The 18,222-nt window shown below is 36.6% G+C and overlaps 1 protein-coding gene across 1 annotated transcript; it reads right to left on the bottom strand.

The window, feature by feature from the left end:
• Window positions 1-569: 569 nt before the first annotated feature.
• On the bottom strand, window positions 570-16,586 carry LOC135467939 (myb-related protein A-like). The gene is made up of 18 exons (XM_064745877.1): window positions 16,433-16,586; window positions 14,130-14,295; window positions 13,817-13,967; window positions 13,497-13,602; window positions 12,520-12,648; window positions 10,498-10,654; window positions 9,007-9,025; window positions 8,195-8,312; window positions 7,633-7,769; window positions 7,073-7,209; window positions 6,511-6,855; window positions 5,920-6,065; window positions 4,973-5,087; window positions 4,359-4,472; window positions 3,870-3,986; window positions 3,054-3,167; window positions 2,641-2,697; window positions 570-2,291 (listed from the first exon to the last, which is right to left on the bottom strand). Exons 1-18 carry the CDS (start codon window positions 16,453-16,455, stop codon window positions 2,178-2,180), a joined length of 2,265 nt encoding a protein of 754 aa, XP_064601947.1. The 5' UTR covers window positions 16,456-16,586; the 3' UTR covers window positions 570-2,177.
• Window positions 16,587-18,222: the final 1,636 nt, after the last annotated feature.

Below are 18,222 nucleotides of genomic sequence, written 5' to 3'. Positions count from 1 at the left end.
TACAGAATGGTAGTACTTTTGTCACACTTCCTAAATTCAGCAGGACCCAAAAGCAACCTCCGCACTTCGGGTTTATTGAATTGATTCCTGTGCAAAGATCGTCCAATTACCAATCGCCTCAAAATGATGCAAAAGGATATGCCGCCGATTAGCTGGAGTGCTCACCGCGATGAGTTCGCCTTTAATGTGGTAAGACAGCTCTTGTTATCGATTCCGGTAAATCAACCAAAAACGAATGAAAACCGAATACTTAATTACATAAAAGAACAAGTTGGATGTGCGTGTTTCAGTTGCTTTTATGGTTGTAATTTTATTGTATTGTGTCGATATTATCCATAAATAAAATAAATGAACAGTTTATCCAAAAAGCCTCACATAAAAATTTAACCCGATGTCCACAAACATGTCCTGAAAAAGTACAGAAACACATTTAACATCAGACAGCATACAAAAAGTGATAGGTACGGACTGCTCAAGGATTTTAACACTGCATTGTTTAAGTCACAAACTCGCAAATACCCGACACAATTGACGTCGAGAAGCACTGATGTTACGCATGTGTGTGTGTGTGTGTGTGTGTGTTGGGGGGGGGGGGGTAGTGTGCTACTATGCAGGTTTCACTAGCCATATATAAAAACCTTGACAACATGCTCACCTATAAATACAAATATACATATTAAATATCCAAGAAATTCATTACGATCAAGAAAGGATTTTTTGTACATTTTTTATGCATTCTTTTACCATGTATGGTGTAACTGTTTTTCTTTATTAACTAGAAACGCTCCTAGTTTTACCTGTAAATATCTAGTTGTCTTGAACATAAACTCAATGTGAGTTGCGTGCAGATGAACATGTATGCTATAAAGAACAAAGCACTAGCTACAGCAACAAACAACAGGAACCCGGCACATGCCTCAAGCCAATAACATTGGCCTCTAGCTAACAGTAGCCCTAAATTTACAACAAAACAAAATTGCCAACAATAGTCCGCTCAGTGTCCGAGACCTTTTCAGTTATATATTACCAAATGTCACACTCTATACAGGAATAAAAAATTTGATAAAAATTTTCTTTCTTTTTTTTTTCTCTCCCTCTCAGAACATTTTAGTTCTAAAAATATTTGTATTCCACACTAAACCCGCGTGGATTAGGCCTTCTGGAAATCAATCGGTTTCGATCACAATATTGCAGCTGTTCGGCTGTTTAAGAGAATACTACATAACAAAATGAGAACAACAATATTCAATGACGAATTTAAAAGAACACAACAGGCTGCTGAACGAAAGAAAATATACAAATAAAAAGACAAATTGCTGATGACAAAGACAAATCAAACCTCTCATGTAAATGTAAGAATTACGATGTGAACAGATCAAAAATCTGAAATTGAAACTGATCATGCAGCGTTTGTTGGGTGGAGGTGCGGAGGAATAAAACACATTGACATTTTCATGTTGATATTTCAAAACAACAACTTATAGCATTTCTCTAACCAACCTCGAAGATAACTAAGGACTTCTACTACAAAACGTGACAAAGTCAGAAGGCCAATACTGTGCCATTTAAACAGGTCGCCCAGATGTCTAACAGGTTAACATATCAAAAAAATCAAAATCCACCGATGTGAGAACGTACATAATACTTACATAAGTACATACATTTACACATAAGGATGCTCGGATAATGAAAATTTTCAAATTTCGTGACTTGTTTTGTGATGTGGCATCTCTGCATTATATACTGCTCACACTCTTCACAACACTAAGATCTAGTGTGTTTAACTTTAGATAGGTGATGATTTCTATCAAGGTACTAGAAAACATCATATCTTTAGTGACTTTACATACTTCAGATCTAGGGTACAAAATACTTGCAAAAATGTAAATATATATCTAGTTGCTACACATGCAACGTACATGTACTATTGTATGTTTACAAATATTGGGAGATCCACATGTACATAATATTTACAAATATATATATGAAATGCTTTACAGGTTGTCGAGTAGCCCACAATACTAGAAATAATCCTTGTAGGAAATTGCCAAGGTGTTAAAAATTGATATTAAAAGAACGTCAGAAGCACTGCTCATCAATATTGCCATACAAAATCTATAAAGGTGTTTAATTGTGGAATTGCACTGCCATAATATACAACATGCATAGTCAGCCACTCAAAGATTGAGAGCATGCGGTCTAAGAGAGGCAAAGTACTTCCTAGCTAATTCTGTCAGTTCAACTTGGTCTGGAGTCTTTCCACAAGCAAACATCTCAAACTTCTCATCAAGCTGAAAATACAAATCATCACAATCAGCTAAAATTATTTAGGCTATGGACAGGGCAAAATACCCGTGAGGCAAAAATTCTGCAATGTTTATTTTCATAAAGACATTAATAGACATACCATATCTGACCTAAAATTATGTTACATGAACATGATTATGTTACTCCTATGAAAACATGCTCACAGAAGCCTTTAGCTCAACTTTCACAATACTAAAATGACAATTGGGGCATTATTTACAACAGAAAAGAGCTTCACAGATATTGGATTAAACTAAGTAAGTTCAAATATCTGCTGCCTGAAATATGAAAATAAGGTTTTAGTACTTAAAAAATTAAAAAAAAAAATTATACCTTCTGTACTGGTTTTGATGGGGTTTCTTCAAACGGAATCCTTTCACTTGACTTCTTCTGCAAAAAAAAAAAAAAAAAAAACATTTGTTAGTTTTATAAGGTCAACCTCCTTGCTCATTCCAGCTAATCATCAAATCGAAACAAACTTCAAGACAAGAAAATAACTCATCAACCACTCCTAGAGATCACACAGCTTTCTTGAAAAATATTTTTCAATGACTTTTAAGAACCTAATATCCTCAGATGTCCAGACTTTCCCAGGATGATTCAGTTTAAGGACAAACCTTCATGTGGGGATTAATGGATACTATTTTGAAGTTATTTATCAGTGAACTTCAAGGTAATGCAATATGATAATGAACAATCAAGTACTTTCAAGGACCACTGTGAACTGCTCCTTATTTATGACTTACCTTAGCTGGTGAACCTGGCAATGCGAACACTCCTCCTAACCCAGGAAATACATCTTTCAAGGTTGATGGAGGTGAAAACAAGGATACACTCTCATCTCCTATTAGCGACTTGCTCTACAAAAACAAATGAAGCCCACACATGTAATTATTGCTTGATATCAAAAATTATACACAATAAATCAATGCATGAAGGAATTGTCAGTCATCTATACATCACACACGTCAATAAATAGGCACCAAAAAAAAGTTAGCAAATGACTGAGTGCATCCGGGCATCTGCTCTCTCAAAGCTCAGTATGAGGTGTGAAAATGGGCAGAAATGCTGTACAGGTTTGGATCCGACACCACATTAGCAGTACAATTTGTATATTATGTACAATAAAGTGTAAGACATAATCCAAAATGTAATCATGAAAAGCTATAAATTGTTTAATCTACCTTTTATGGTTTTACACAATAAAAGAGCTAACAGATATCATATGACGATCCCGATCTGAACATAGAATACAACCCCACGTGCTGGTGTTTAGCCCCAAGTACTGATTTGTGAGAACATGGGCATATCATTGCATTACAGACTATCTTCAACCTCAGAATCTTACAACAGGGAACTACAGCTGAAGCTGAAGGCATGTTTTATTTTCTTATGGGATATAAAATTGTTTTAATCAACCGAATGAATTATTTTGTTTAAGTTTTCACCTTGCATCAGCTATCAAGATCATCAGCTTTTTCAATCTCCAGTTTTAAAGAGTATTTTCCATCACGTCGGAGAACTTGGAGGACATTATAGTGAGGTTTGACTGTATTACTTACTGGAGTCTCTGGTTTCGTGAAGGGGTCATCACTTGAAAAGTCTGAAGCATTTACAGCTTCCATCACAGACCAGTCCTTATCCAGGGACTTCCTCACACGATTTGACGACGTGGAGCTCTGCAAAATAATATTGACATTATTTGTTTATTTTTGTAATTTGTGTTTAAAAAATATCTCATTTACACGACAGAGGTCAGGAAAATGGAGTGCCAAGAGTGACTCACTGGCTACTGGCAATGACAAATTTTCCCACACACTATGCACCCATATTCACTGATGAAGAAATCTGACTGATTTCAATCTTGAGCATGCTCATTAGAGCACAACTGAATCCACAGAATAATCCTTGACATCTTAATGACTTCGCAAAAGTTTATCACTATGGGGCAAATATCTTTGAACGCATCAAACAATATTTTGATTGGAATTATACCTTAAGAATTACTATTATCCCTCAGTCACAATAGCATCAGAGACAAGCATGCTCACCTGTCTGTGTGATCTGTTATCCGTGGTACCTAATGTTGAGGTGTCGGCTTCATACCCACTGGCTGTGTCTTCTCGCATCACATCATTCAGGTACACATCCACAGTACTTGGGCTCTGTGCAATCAGTTCAACAGTGAATATCAGAGAAATGCATCATGATCAATCATTTTGCAAGTAGTGATTTACATATATACATATGTGTGTGTGTGTGTGTGTGTGTGTGTATATATATATATATATATATATACCTCAGTCACAATGACTGATTAAGGTATATACATATTCTTAAGGTATATACATTCGAAGTATGTATATGTGTGTGTGTGTGTGTGTATATATATAAATGTACACACACACACACACACAAATACATACTTCTTTTAATCACTACAAGGTAGCACATGTTGATTTTGCTACATATGGATAAAAACAGCACATATCCGTGTTTAATGTTATTATACTTCATTATGATTTAGTCAGAACATATATGACTAATGCTGATCAGCCCTTGACAACTGGATGAATGATCATGGCTTAGCATGACTTCAGCAAATGCAGTATCATGGTGACTGACTAATGAGGTTGTGTAGCCCATGTGTACTTGTAACATTTACCATCGGTACTAATGTCATTGCCTTCATTGCATTTCTCAGAGGAGTGGGTGTCTGTGGGGCTGTCTCCAGAAGAGACCTCTTCACTGCTGGAGTCCTGTTCTCATCATTAGACCCACTGCAAAACACATTGTAGAAACAATAAGACATTGCTTGGATGTAGAAAGCTCTATCTAATATATAACATCCTTCTTTTCTCAATCATATTACTTAATTCTATTTCCACGGGGAAAAGCAAGCAATCTTTCATACCGAAATTGGGGCCAGAGATCCAAAAAGGCCAATTTAGAAGTTAAAAAATTTGAAATCTGGTTTATTTTGATTAAAACTTTGTTGAAATGTTTGATCTGATATTCCTTCTTACTCAGTCAATATCCTTGTTATTAAGTAGAGAATTTCGCCTATAATTAGACAAAATTCCACATTCCTCTAATTTTAGACCAAATCAAAAGCCCTCATTTGAACCGAATTTCTATCAGATAGCAGACATCCCATCTTGCTGACCACCAGAAATATGCAAACTGAGTAAGCATAGAAACAAAGGCCTGGTACCTTCCTATCATATTTATCAAACCTGTCACTCAAGTTTCTGATTACATTTGACATTTCCAACGGCTGAAATTCCTAAATATTAAACTTATTCTTTTCATTAAGTTTTACACTAAAGTAACCTGTACAAAAATTTCCTGTAAAGTTATCCACCCAATAACCAAATAATTAACATGAGGGGAAAGGAACTTATCTCCATAAATGGATTGGCTAATACATTGCCAACTGTAATAGTAGAAATAGAAGTCTTCCTTACAACTTTAATTTCATGTCAACTGATCAATTACAGTGAAATCTCCAAGCTACCTGATTACAGCTTGGAGCTAACATCATGCCTAAGATCTGTCTGTATCAAATGAACCAACATTTCCTGACATCTATCCACTTGAAAACTATCTAACCTGTCATGCACTTTGCCTGACTCCTCCAGTGTGTCCAGAGTAGCACAGGTGGGTGTCGTCAAAACAGAAGAACTTGTGTCACAAGGATTAGAGGCTACAGGTGTGGACGTCAGCAATCCAAAGGGCAGGCCAGGACTGTTCAGAAACTGAAATACAATTCCACCGCCACGTCAGACATTTCACAAAAACAAGGCTGACTCGCTCCAAGCCACAAACACAAACTCCCATAAATTTCTTGAAAGCATTCAAATAACAATGTAAGACAACTATGAATTTGTTAAAAAATTAGCAACACTCAAAAAAATATGGACATCCATGTTTTCTAAGACGTGTTATACTATGTTGACTTGGAAAAATTCCATTTTGAAATCAATGGAGCTCTTCAGGAAAAATCTTTGTCATTACGCACAGCAAAAGTGCTCATAATTATGAAGATTTATTACAATGAACTCTAATCTGATTTATTGGTTATATACCTTTCAATCAATATACACCACACAAGATGCTTGTTTCACGAGCTCCTCCTAGCATGTCTTCACATGAAGACTTATCTACAGCAGACCTGTGACAGACAGAGGAATCAAATCTTACCTGTGATGGTGAAAAGGGCAGGTTCTTGATTGGTGTTCCTGTTGGGGTTTTGGTTTCCTGTTTTACAGGGTAGTAAGGATCCAAATTTTCAATGTCAATTTTTGGATCATCTGATTCTGATTTTATTAAAACCTCTGGTGGAAGACTGTAGGCAGCGAACGGAATGTCTACATGACCTGATAGTACCGAAGCTGGTTCTGAACACATTTCCACTGGCTCAGACTTTATGCTCACTGGTTCCACCTTTAATTCATTTACAAACTGCTCAGTTTTAACATCAGAACTGAGTGATGACATGGTTGTGTTCTCAGGCTTCGATGCAAATATTCTGCGGCATCTAGTTCTCTGATAATTGTGTTAAGGATTACAACGATTAAGGAAACTCAAATTTCCACGGCAGATATAAACTATTAAGAGTAAAAAAAAAAAAAAAAGTATTAAGTCTATATTCATAATGATTACAATTAATCATTTTAACAATCTATGTCATGTTTTGTTTCACTAAAAGACAAACCATGTCACAAGTATAAATAATATAATAGTATAAATTAAACAAGGATACATGCTTCTGATGTCGCCCTCTTCTTAGAATAGCTGGTGGAGTGGAAAGGCGAGAAGCAACTGGGGAGGGGAAGGGTATCAACCCTCCACCCCCTGGACTCTTTAACTTCCCTATTGCACGGCCATCAAACCTGTAGCCTGCCAAAATGAAAAGTATTACACTTTATATGTGTGATATCTATTTGAACACATGTAAACACCTCCTGCTTTCACTACTTTTGGAACACAGTAAAACTGTAAAATATATCAAATACACTGGATTCCCACAACGCCAGCTTACCGGGTAGACATAACAGCCAAAATGAGAGGAGGTCCAGCAAATCTGAGTGCCAGAATGTCCAATTTTAATTGCCTTCCTGCAATACCAATAAATATTATATCTACACTGTTGGTATTGCTTTTAATTTTGTGCCACTTCTTTCTGGATTTAAAGCAGAAATAAACACGCTCAGTAACTGATGGATGAAAGAATGGAAATATTTGATCACAAAATCCCACTGAGTTTACTCTACAAAATAGCTTCTGTAACCATATTTCAGACCTTCGTCACTCCACACAAACCTTTGACTCCATTTCTGGTGAGCCTAGATGACTTAAGGGGAGTCAACCCCTGTGTAATTTCAACACCATTGATCAAGTCTAGTGCAGACATTTCTCCAAAACCAGAGCTCTGCGTCAAGGCTTCAGCGACATTAGATCTAGATGTAAAAAAGAAATACAAAACTTTTGTGAGATTTCACTCAAATAAAATATACATACAAGTCTGTTTGAAAGTATCAGAATTTCAAATATCTGTATGTAATACACAACAAACCTTTTGGAAACCATTGGATCCATACACCAGAGCCTGAAGAAGGTAACACTGACCTTATGCTATTTTTAATAAAAGACAGTTTGACAAAACTTTCTGCATTGAGGGTGCTTTTGCTGTAATGAGCATATTAACTTATTTCATACGATCAGATATCACACATTTCTTAACAACTGTACCAAAATCTTAAGTATGTGTAATTCCATAGCAATCAAATCATAACCATATCTTTGTCAGATAATATGAGAACACAGCACTGCTCAAATTTCTTAATACAATCAAACAGTCCAATAAAAAGATTAATTACATTACCTGACAGGGGAGATAACTCCATGGGCTTCAACAACTGTCCAGCACTTGCCCTCATTTCTTTGGTCCAGTATCACTGCATTTGTCATCTGATTGTTGGTTAAAAGTGATGTACCTATACCTGTGATTCATATAGAATGGCAATCAAACAAGAACAACATTCACAATATATTAAACCCTCAATATTTAAATATACTGAATTATACCAGTTGTTTCATAACCATGGTGTCACAATTAACACACACATGCACCTGTTGCATCAAAAGCAAACCAAACCTTGCTAACTGCCATTTTCAAGTTGGCTTCATCCAAGACAGATGAACTCCTGGATCATTTGGATTGAAACCAATAAGGTTACACCATTTTAGTAATAGGGTCAATGTCAACATTAAATTTTGTTTTAATAATGAACAGAAGTAACCATGAGCAACTAATGTGAAAAAATGATCTTAATTTTGGGGCGAGTCTCCCCTAGCAATTGAAGCAGGTGATTTAAAAGTGGCAATTGTGAAGTTTCGGTGTTTCAGAGTCTATGCTTTGGTTAGATTTATGTTAATATCAACTTTATGGTTTTCATAATTCCTGCATAATACAGCTCTATGAATTCAAAATTACTTTAAAATTGAGGGAAACAGCTTTGAAACTTTCAGGCCAGCGCATGCAACAGTGGGGAGTTCCAGGTTTGTGAATGTGAAGATTCATAGCTGGAAACATTGCCAGCCGATCTTGGAGCTTTTCAAGTACCTTCACAGCTTATATTGTACAAGTTTTTTTTTTTTTTTTGTACAAGTTGAGAAAAAAACAAGAACAATTACCTGATGACTCAGAGTTTATCTGTAACAAAAGAGGAAAAATATTACCATAAGCAAACAGAGGAAGCAGCAGAGGCAAGTTTCAATCTTCTCAACACTTTGAAACATGTCCATTTAAAAAATACAGGACTCTAAGTCATTTCATCCACTACAAGTATAACTATTACACAACTTTTCAATACTTTCAACAACCTTATCTACCAGCTGGTAAACGGACCTGGCCATGTTCCACAAACATGACTGACAACAACTAGGATGTGTCTCCATACCACATAGTATTAATCTCTTTATGGAGCACGTACCCAAATTTATTTATTTGACTGATTTACGCTGTGCTCAAGAATATTTCACCTACAAGACGGCCGCCAGCATTATGGTGGGAGGAAACCAATGTCACACAAGCCAACCCTACCCTGATATCTTCCAGTCTAATATTGCTAAATCAGAAAAGGGCCTTTACAAGCACCATGAAATTCTCAAAACAAAATGCAGAAATGGATAAATTCCATTTTATATCAGTGCAACTTTTCTTATTCTATGCTGCTGGGAACAACATTCAATGCAATTTATGCACACTTTTAATTTGATTTTGGAGACAAAACTACACTGACTGGATTAACCAAGTTCAGGGCTTCACAAAAACTATGATTTTATCAGTTTGCACTGAATAATGCCTTCATGAATAAAACACCTTGCAAACAAGCAAAATGGTTGAAGGATTACAGTAGTGTGAATTATGAAAGGAAAAAATATGAGGACTTATGTGTCATGTGGGCATGAATGATTAAAACACCACACATCGACCTACATTTTACACAAAGAAAAAACATTTGGTTGCCTATCAGATTACATTAAGTTTCTGTTTATAAAATAATTCTGAAAACCATGATTTGCATTACATGTCGGACGTTTCAAGCCATGAACGTTTTACTGGAGTATACGTCTAACTCATTTCAAAATATCTCATAACTTTTACATACATAACAGTGGCATTGAAAACAATTTAAAAAGATGTGCGGACATCGGTCGACTATCCCAGCACAAAAGGCCAGGGCCCAGGAGCTGCCTAGACCCCAGATGCTACACAGATGCCCTGAAATTGCGTTACTGGGTTTTTATTCCTCACACAGCTCTAGTGTAGTTTTATGTGCCTAAAGGTCTACAGTGCCACATGTGTGTGCTTGGGCCTTCATTTTGCTGGTCACAATTAAATCGGTTCCACTTTACAAAAACATGCAAAAACATGAAGCTGCTCTAACCCAAAATGCTCATCTCTGCATCCCATCACAACAGCGCCCAAATGACTAAAACTGCATACCATTAGGCAGCCTACACATAAATTTTGTAGACATTAGCATGTTGTGTTCATAAGTATTAAACTGCTGACCTCAGAAAGTAAGTCAAAGACAAAAGTTTACCAATGGCTAAAACTCACTTGCTCACACTTCTTTCTGGATAGAGATACATAGTAATTACTGGAAGTTAAATACATACACTTCTGAAGAGCTTGACAGGATGGACATGTTGAAGATTACTGGACGAGCTGGGAGTGTAAGCACTGGTGACCACCTGGGGGGCAGTTTGCTCTTCTTCTGCCTCAAACTTCCTCCTCATTGTTGAATTCCAGTGATTTTTGATAGCGTTATCTGTCCTGCACGGCACAGAATCAAATATAAAAATGTACAAACTTTTCTGATGTAAAGGTGAAACACCCAAGGCACAGGCTTAATTCTGCATTTACAACAGAATAAAACACTTAAAATCAATTAGTACTTGTTGCCTAGAAATTTTAAACCCATTTCAACATTAGCTGGGAGTACAAAAATACACCAAAACAAGACACTTTGCCCAATCACAGTATAACGGCACTGGGTGAGCACTACTATTAAAACCATTTCCTTACAGTCCTTGGTGAAAAAGCACAAGCATTGCCCATTCTTAAGTCAAATGGCCCACACGGGTTCATAGACGTCAAAATGTTAACTACCCTATCAGAAATAATGAGTTGTTTTCACGGTGGTTTCAACTTTTTTTTCAGAACTGTCTGACAAAATAATATTAACTTCTATGTTTTTCAGATTCTGAAAAATCAAACTGAAAACATCGAATACATCCATTTTAACTGGTTGATCCCCTATCGATCTCCTAAACTATGTAAACATAAATTCTCAATCACTATGCAACTCCAGGAGAACGGTAATTTCATATATGGGCAAGTTCAGTGTGCTTTCAGTTGATAGCTGTATTCATTTTAATTAGAATAAAATCCATTCGACCTTAATGCCAGTTTAAACAGAAAATGACTGACCATCGACACTGGTAACAGACATGAAAATAACTGCTTGCATCAGTGAGTGAGACTACTATTTAATGCGACCTGTGATTGGCTCAATAAAAATTACGTGGCCAATGAAATGTCTTGTTTCACAATCCCAAATAAAGCACATGTCCACACCTCTGAGGAGTTTGTGCTCACACAAGGTTTGAAAAGTTACCTTGACGAAGGCGAAAACCGTTCATAAACAAACTTTTACCTATGGCCAATGAAGGATAAGTTTATCATTCTGAGCACTGATAGCGGCAGGTATAGAACTAAACTGCAATGCAAATATGTGCGATACATCTGTCTGGCTCAAGCCGGCCATCGAAATGTGAAGGGTGTTGCAATCTACTATTTATGTGAGTGATGTAATACATAAACAAAAGAATATCAAATGTAATTTGATGATTAATATTTTAATTAATACTATTTCCAAGTTAAAATCAATCAAAGAATATTATTAAAAACAGTACATATGACAATTCTCTGTACCGACTTTTCATTCAAATAGGATAAAACCTGATACTTTTTAAATGAAGAAAACATATAGCTTGTAAAATGTTAGTGCGCTCTATCTGTACATGGATTGAGGATATATGTAAAAGAGAGTAAAGCACGTGGTAGTAAACTTCTCTGTAATCAGATAGAGAAGTTAATACCTAGGCTTGGGGCTCCCATACACCTTTCTGCAGGGTGACGTTCCCCAGATTACAGAGAAATAAAAAGAGCACTGTAGCTCATGTCCACCTGGCTGCAGAGATTGTTTTGAGATGATTGTCAAATAGACAGGAGAGCATGGCATGAACACGTAATGAACATACTTTTGAGCTTTTTAAACTCCATACTAAGTATTTTGAATCTCTTAACTACCCATAAACGCTAGCGAAGGTTGAAGTCTATGAACACCTGGGCCCATTATAAAGTCTCTTGGCTCTAATTACAACTGACAAATGGTTCTATAAAGTAAATTTTCTGACTTCTTAGGAATCATCTATCCATTTAAAAATTTTGAAAAGAAAAAAATTAAAATCCACAAAATTACATGTTCCGAAGTCAGGAACCTGTCCTAGTATTATAGCACTTTCAACAATCTGTTAACCGTTAACTGTTGACACATCAACTGCTTTGCAATTCTCTAAAAAAATAAAATCATATATGTGATCTCTACAGTGAAATGAATAAGATTTGACAAGTACCGTCCAGTTAAGTATTTAGCTATCTCTGCCCATCTGTTTCCCATGCGCTTGTGAAGTTGATAAATTAAGCGATCCTCCTCTTCTGTCCATGCAGATTTCTTGATGGCAGGATTTAGATGATTATGCCACCTGAACATGAAATAAGAAATTATACTTTTATCTAACATTGCTGTTTCCTTTTTACTAATAAACAGACAACACTGGTAACAAACCTGGATTAAATGACATTCATGCTTCTTTAAATACATACAAATTATTAGTATAGACCAGACAACCTCTAAGTGTTGTCAGATCTTCAAAAGTAGTTTGCATGTATAATTTGCATTAAAGTAAACCATCAAATTTGCTAGTCTTTCCTCCTTTGCATTAAACAGAACAGCTTAAATCTAAAATCTGACATACCAGTGAAACCATCCCAAGTACAACACGGGAAGTTTTAACTGAAAAAGAAATGGTGTCTCACTGCACACAAAGACTATTATTATACTTTACAGAGGGATTTGTGGTTTCCATTGGGCAATACAATCACATGATGTTGCGTAAAAAATAATGTATAATGATAACAAGTCAAGCAAAGAAATGTCATGCTTACAAAGTCATATTTAGGTACGAGAATCTTTCTCATTTTCCTCAAAATTCTCATCCCTGAATACCCCATGTTCACAAGCTAATATCCACCAATGACGTGTTTATTATACTGGAGTTATCTCCCCTCGTGTGGCTATTCCTGCAATTGATGTACATATTCAGCCGTTAAAAGTACCAGTGGAGCAGGTACACTGTTTTTTGTTTTGTATGATAAAACACATTTGCTACATGCTTTGAGATGGGATATCACAAAATGTCAGCTCTCAACAAGTGATATTCAAATCGTGATCAGCACTCAACGAACATCACTTCTCTGGAGCTGACAATTCCTGATATCCCACACCTCAGCATACACTATTTATGTACCATACATCAACATGTAAACCAACCTTTCTCTGCATTGCTTTCCTGTCCTCCCTTTCAGATGCTTTGAAATCAAAGTCCACTTTTTGGGGCCATGAACTTTAACTAGGTGCACAACCTTTTCATCTTCCTGTTCACAAAATAGGCAAACTTATATTGAAAACCTCACTGAAAGCTTCCATTTTTTTTAACAATAAAATTCAGCAAATTACAATATTCATTTTTTGTTTTTAACTAATGAATTCTTACACAAATGTTAACTAGAATAAGTAATATTTCTCAAAGACAATGCAATGTGAAATAGCTTTGCTTTTGAAATTCTCATGCCCAATATTACACATACCCTCTTTTGTCCAGGGACCTTTGATCAGTTCTGGATTAAGAACTTTGTACCATCTATGCTGACACTGGATATCAGATCGATCAGGAAAAAAACTTGATATGAGCTTCCAATCATGCTGACCATGGTTCTCCACTATCTTTTTTAACTTTTCATCCTATAATTCAACATACAGGGAAAAAAACAAAATCAAAAAATTACTTGCAAGTAATAAACATGAGTTAAACCAATAACAAGATTTCATGTAGGAATACTCACTACTACCCATTTTCAAAATCTCAATTAACACCTGCTGTACATTTATCATTGTAGACCTTACCTCTTCTCTTATCCATCTGCCTTTGTTTATCAGCTTTCTACCATATGATCTCAGATCAGTGTAAGCAGAGTCCTTTTGACCTGTGTCATCGCTGTCCTCGTCACTGGAAGCCACATCAGGTTGAGCAGTTTGGAGGCCTTGTATACCCTGACCCAAAACATGTACCCTGTCAACAGATTCATATGACACATGTTACCAAAAATGGTGTCATCATTATAGAATAATAGTACATTATACATATTGATATCAGATAATGCTACATGTATGATGTTTATCACATCAAACTATCATCAGACACATCACGGTGTCTCTTTGAAGTCTCTTTGACAATACATTTATTGTGCTGCCTCACTGGAACACCATGCTGAAAGTGAAGAGTGAAGACCCCAAATGTGACATCTTGCAGGTCAATCAGTCATATTCTGCAGACACTCGGCAGACCTATGCTTGGGATATTCCTGTTATGTTTAGCACCAAGTGAGGTAGTACGAAGATTACCAATATTAAAAAGTCTTAGGCATGACTCAAATCAGGATTCAACCCCAAACCTACCATTTACAAGGCATACACTCTATTCACAACTCAACCACAGCCTGTGGTTGAAAGATACCCATCGTACAGGCCTGGGCACTGCTAATCTGTTAGTCAGCACCAGAGAATATACTGTACTATCTGAATTTAATTGAACTGAAGGCATGTTATTTTTGGTGATTATTAATTGGCCAAAACTTCCGGTTGTCTTAATTTAAAGGAGAAGAAAACTTAAATATCAAACAATTACCACCAAAAGGAGTATGCATTTCCTCGCAGGGTGAATGCCATAAAAAAAATTCTAACATGTACCTCAATATGATAAATTATAAATAAAGTCAGCGCCAAAATCCGCTGTGGGCCACTCCATTTTGCTTAAGAACTAGCCCCTGAAGTCTTCTGTGTTAGGAGGAGAAATTATTGTCGGGACAACCTCCGAAGTGCAGTTCGTACAGTTCTGGGGAGGTAGCAAACAGTACAGTTCGTTTTCTGCCTGACAGTCGGGAAACCGGAATGTTGGAAGTAGGTTCTGAGTTTACATGAACAAGCCGCCAGTTTAAACGACTCTCATTGGCTGAGAGACAAAATACCCCCAGCATAAATTACAGGGTGTTAAAGATGGAGGATGCGATTTACGCCAGCTTTGCCGTTTTCAGGCTTTACGTGTGTGGCAAGGAAAGATCACAAAATTATCCAACAGGCACCACCAGATAGTAAAAAAATGTGCTCTTTTCAGCCTATAGTGTCATTTTTTTAAGTTTTCTTCTCCTTTAATGATATGGCTTGTACTGCTGACTATCCTTTCTTTTCCCAGTATTAAAAGACCACATGTAATTATTTGGCTTTTCATTTTCAAGTTTGTCATGTGCACATGAAAGTATAGCACAACAGATTAGCCCTACAATCTTCTGGGATTAAAAGACTTTGACCTATCTTAATCCAAGCCTGGTTGACGGCAATATGGCAATGAAACGCGAGCAAAGCTACATTAAACTTATGCTCTGAGTGTTCCCACATGAGTTCTTAGTAAAACCCACATGTTATATGGTCATTGCCTACCACGTTAGAAAGCATCCTGAAGATAACCACCAAACAATAGGCTCGAATGTTTCTTTCCACAGCCATGTTTGGCTAAACTGTTAAAGCTATCCTTAGAATTGCATGTGAGTAATGAAAGTGAAGATAACTGAGAATAAATATGATGAACAAGTGATTTATGTTGTTTGTTGTTTTACTAGCTTGTAACCATTGCCCCTGGCAAACAATATCATGCGTCCCTAAGAGTACAGGAGTCTGAATAAGAAAAGACATAAAAATGTGTCAAAGTACAAAACAATGACATTAGCCAACACATTATTAGCTCACCTCATTTGAAGTTTAATTCTCATTCCTTATCTACACGAATACTGAATAACATGAAATGTATGTCAATATTTTGGCCCAGCGTCCCAGTCCGGCTGTCCACGCCAATCAACCCAATAGAAAGTTTGACGTGTATCGTGGCTCTTTGTTACGGAAGCGATGGAATAAAATCAGTCATAATAAGCATCGCTACTAACGACACAGGACACGTGCACCCCCATATTCTAAAGATAGCTCACAAAACAACACAAACGAACTGCTAAGCAATCAACAACGTGTAAATGATATTTCTGGAGTGCACCAGCTGTTGTGAAAGTGCATGTACATGTAAAACTGACCACATCATCAGTACAATTGCAACAACGCGCGCCAGCTGTCATTGTTACTTGGATCAAAATTTACCGACTTACCCCCAAAACTCATTGCCTGCCATCCCAGTCGAACGGTGGAAGGTTCTCAGCAACTTCCATCACACAAACAGATGCAGATCAAGAGACAAGGAGGCCAAAGACTAACAAAACTAGTCAAATAAATAAACAGATTATAACACCCAGCCCACTAGTAATAAAAATGGCGGCGGAGTTTCAGTCGAATTTCCGCGCTTTCTATAATGACATGCACAATTCTGCCTGATGATTGGTTTAAAGCTCGCTCCTCGTAAACGTCATCGCTAAGGCATGTGCCGGTTGGGCCTAGTGTAAACTGTAGCCTACAGGCGACATGACAGACTTCGGGGCCTTCACACATGTCTGCCGTCGCAGAGTAGATCTTACAAGACTTATATTTGTGAAAAAGCCGAAAATGTATCAAAACCAACATTAGCTATTCTCTCACTGCTGTATACAAAAGTAAAATAAGCAAACATGTTTAACACAAAAGGAAAATATGGAAACAAGTTTAATACCAAGCACATTTTGAAGGCACCAGCTAACGCATGTTAAGACACAGGGCCATATGTTCCACTTTCGCTCTGTGTAATCAGTAGAAGGATTAAGAAGTGTAATTCAACACATAGGTGTTTAATAATTAGGCCAGATCATTTGCAGATCCACCGTTTTAGGGGTTTTCGGTAGACAGAGACAGGTGTGCAAGATTTACATACATATGGTACGTATATATGCAGAGTTGTTTCTAAAATAATCTGAACGGGAACAAGGAATCTGTAGTGTCCATGGTCTTACCTCAATAAATTGTACATGCATGGGGGTGAGTTTTGTAAGAGCACAGTGAGTTCAGCCCAAGACTGATCACCCTCACTATGATATGGTTTAAAGGCCAACTACATGTGCATGTTGCCTAGCTACAGTGTACATGTACCTTTACATGTATATTTCTTTAAGAAATCATACATTTCATCTTAATGAAAAATATTCCACATCAAATATTATAACAGAACCCAAAAAAGTAAAAACCAAAAAAAAACCAAAAAACTGTCAGCTGTTGCAGTCATCAAGTCCCTACAGGCAGTGAGAGTATATAAAATAATATATATAATATATATATACGAATATATAAATCCTCTGTCCAAGGCCGGGTTTGAGCCTTTTATGTCGTAAAGCAATTGAAAGGCAAGCACCTCAATCATTCCCCCTTGGCCCTACTGCCTTGAAGTGCCTCTAATCTACAAAATGTTTAATTGAGAACGGTCTTGAACATATCCAGCTTTACACCCATTATATCTGCACGTACACTTTGATTGACATTATCAATCAGTGGTGGGCATAAATGCACCCTAACAACTGCCATAGCTGGTGGTTGAATACTCAAACAATAGCCTCACTATTTAGCAACATTATTAGTAGCTTGTATAGGTCTACATTTAGCCATGCATGTTCAGCACTAATAGCTTGCACTTCGTAATCTGAATGGATATCCTATTCTTGTGACTTGAAAATCTGGCCATTTTTTTTTTTTTGTCTCTCTCTCTCTCTTTGATCTATACATGTATCATGTACCGTAAGCCACTGGTGCTGTTTTAATGTCAAGTAGATGTGTATTAAAATGAAAAATTTATTGTTGTTGTCGTCTATTTTTTCTCAAAATAAACATATCCCCTGTTCACACCATATTCAATTTGATATCAAAACATGAATTAACCAAGAGAGCAAAACTAGCACAAAGAGAATACATTTTATTACAGCAGATAATTACAAAAGTTAGGAGTTGTTCACCCAACATAATACAAAAATTTGCAGCACTG

Source organism: Liolophura sinensis, chromosome 6, assembly GCF_032854445.1.
Source record: "Liolophura sinensis isolate JHLJ2023 chromosome 6, CUHK_Ljap_v2, whole genome shotgun sequence".
NCBI lineage: Eukaryota > Metazoa > Mollusca > Polyplacophora > Chitonida > Chitonidae > Liolophura > Liolophura sinensis.
Note: the sequence above shows the minus strand (reverse complement) of the source record. Positions and strands in the feature narration are given on the sequence as shown.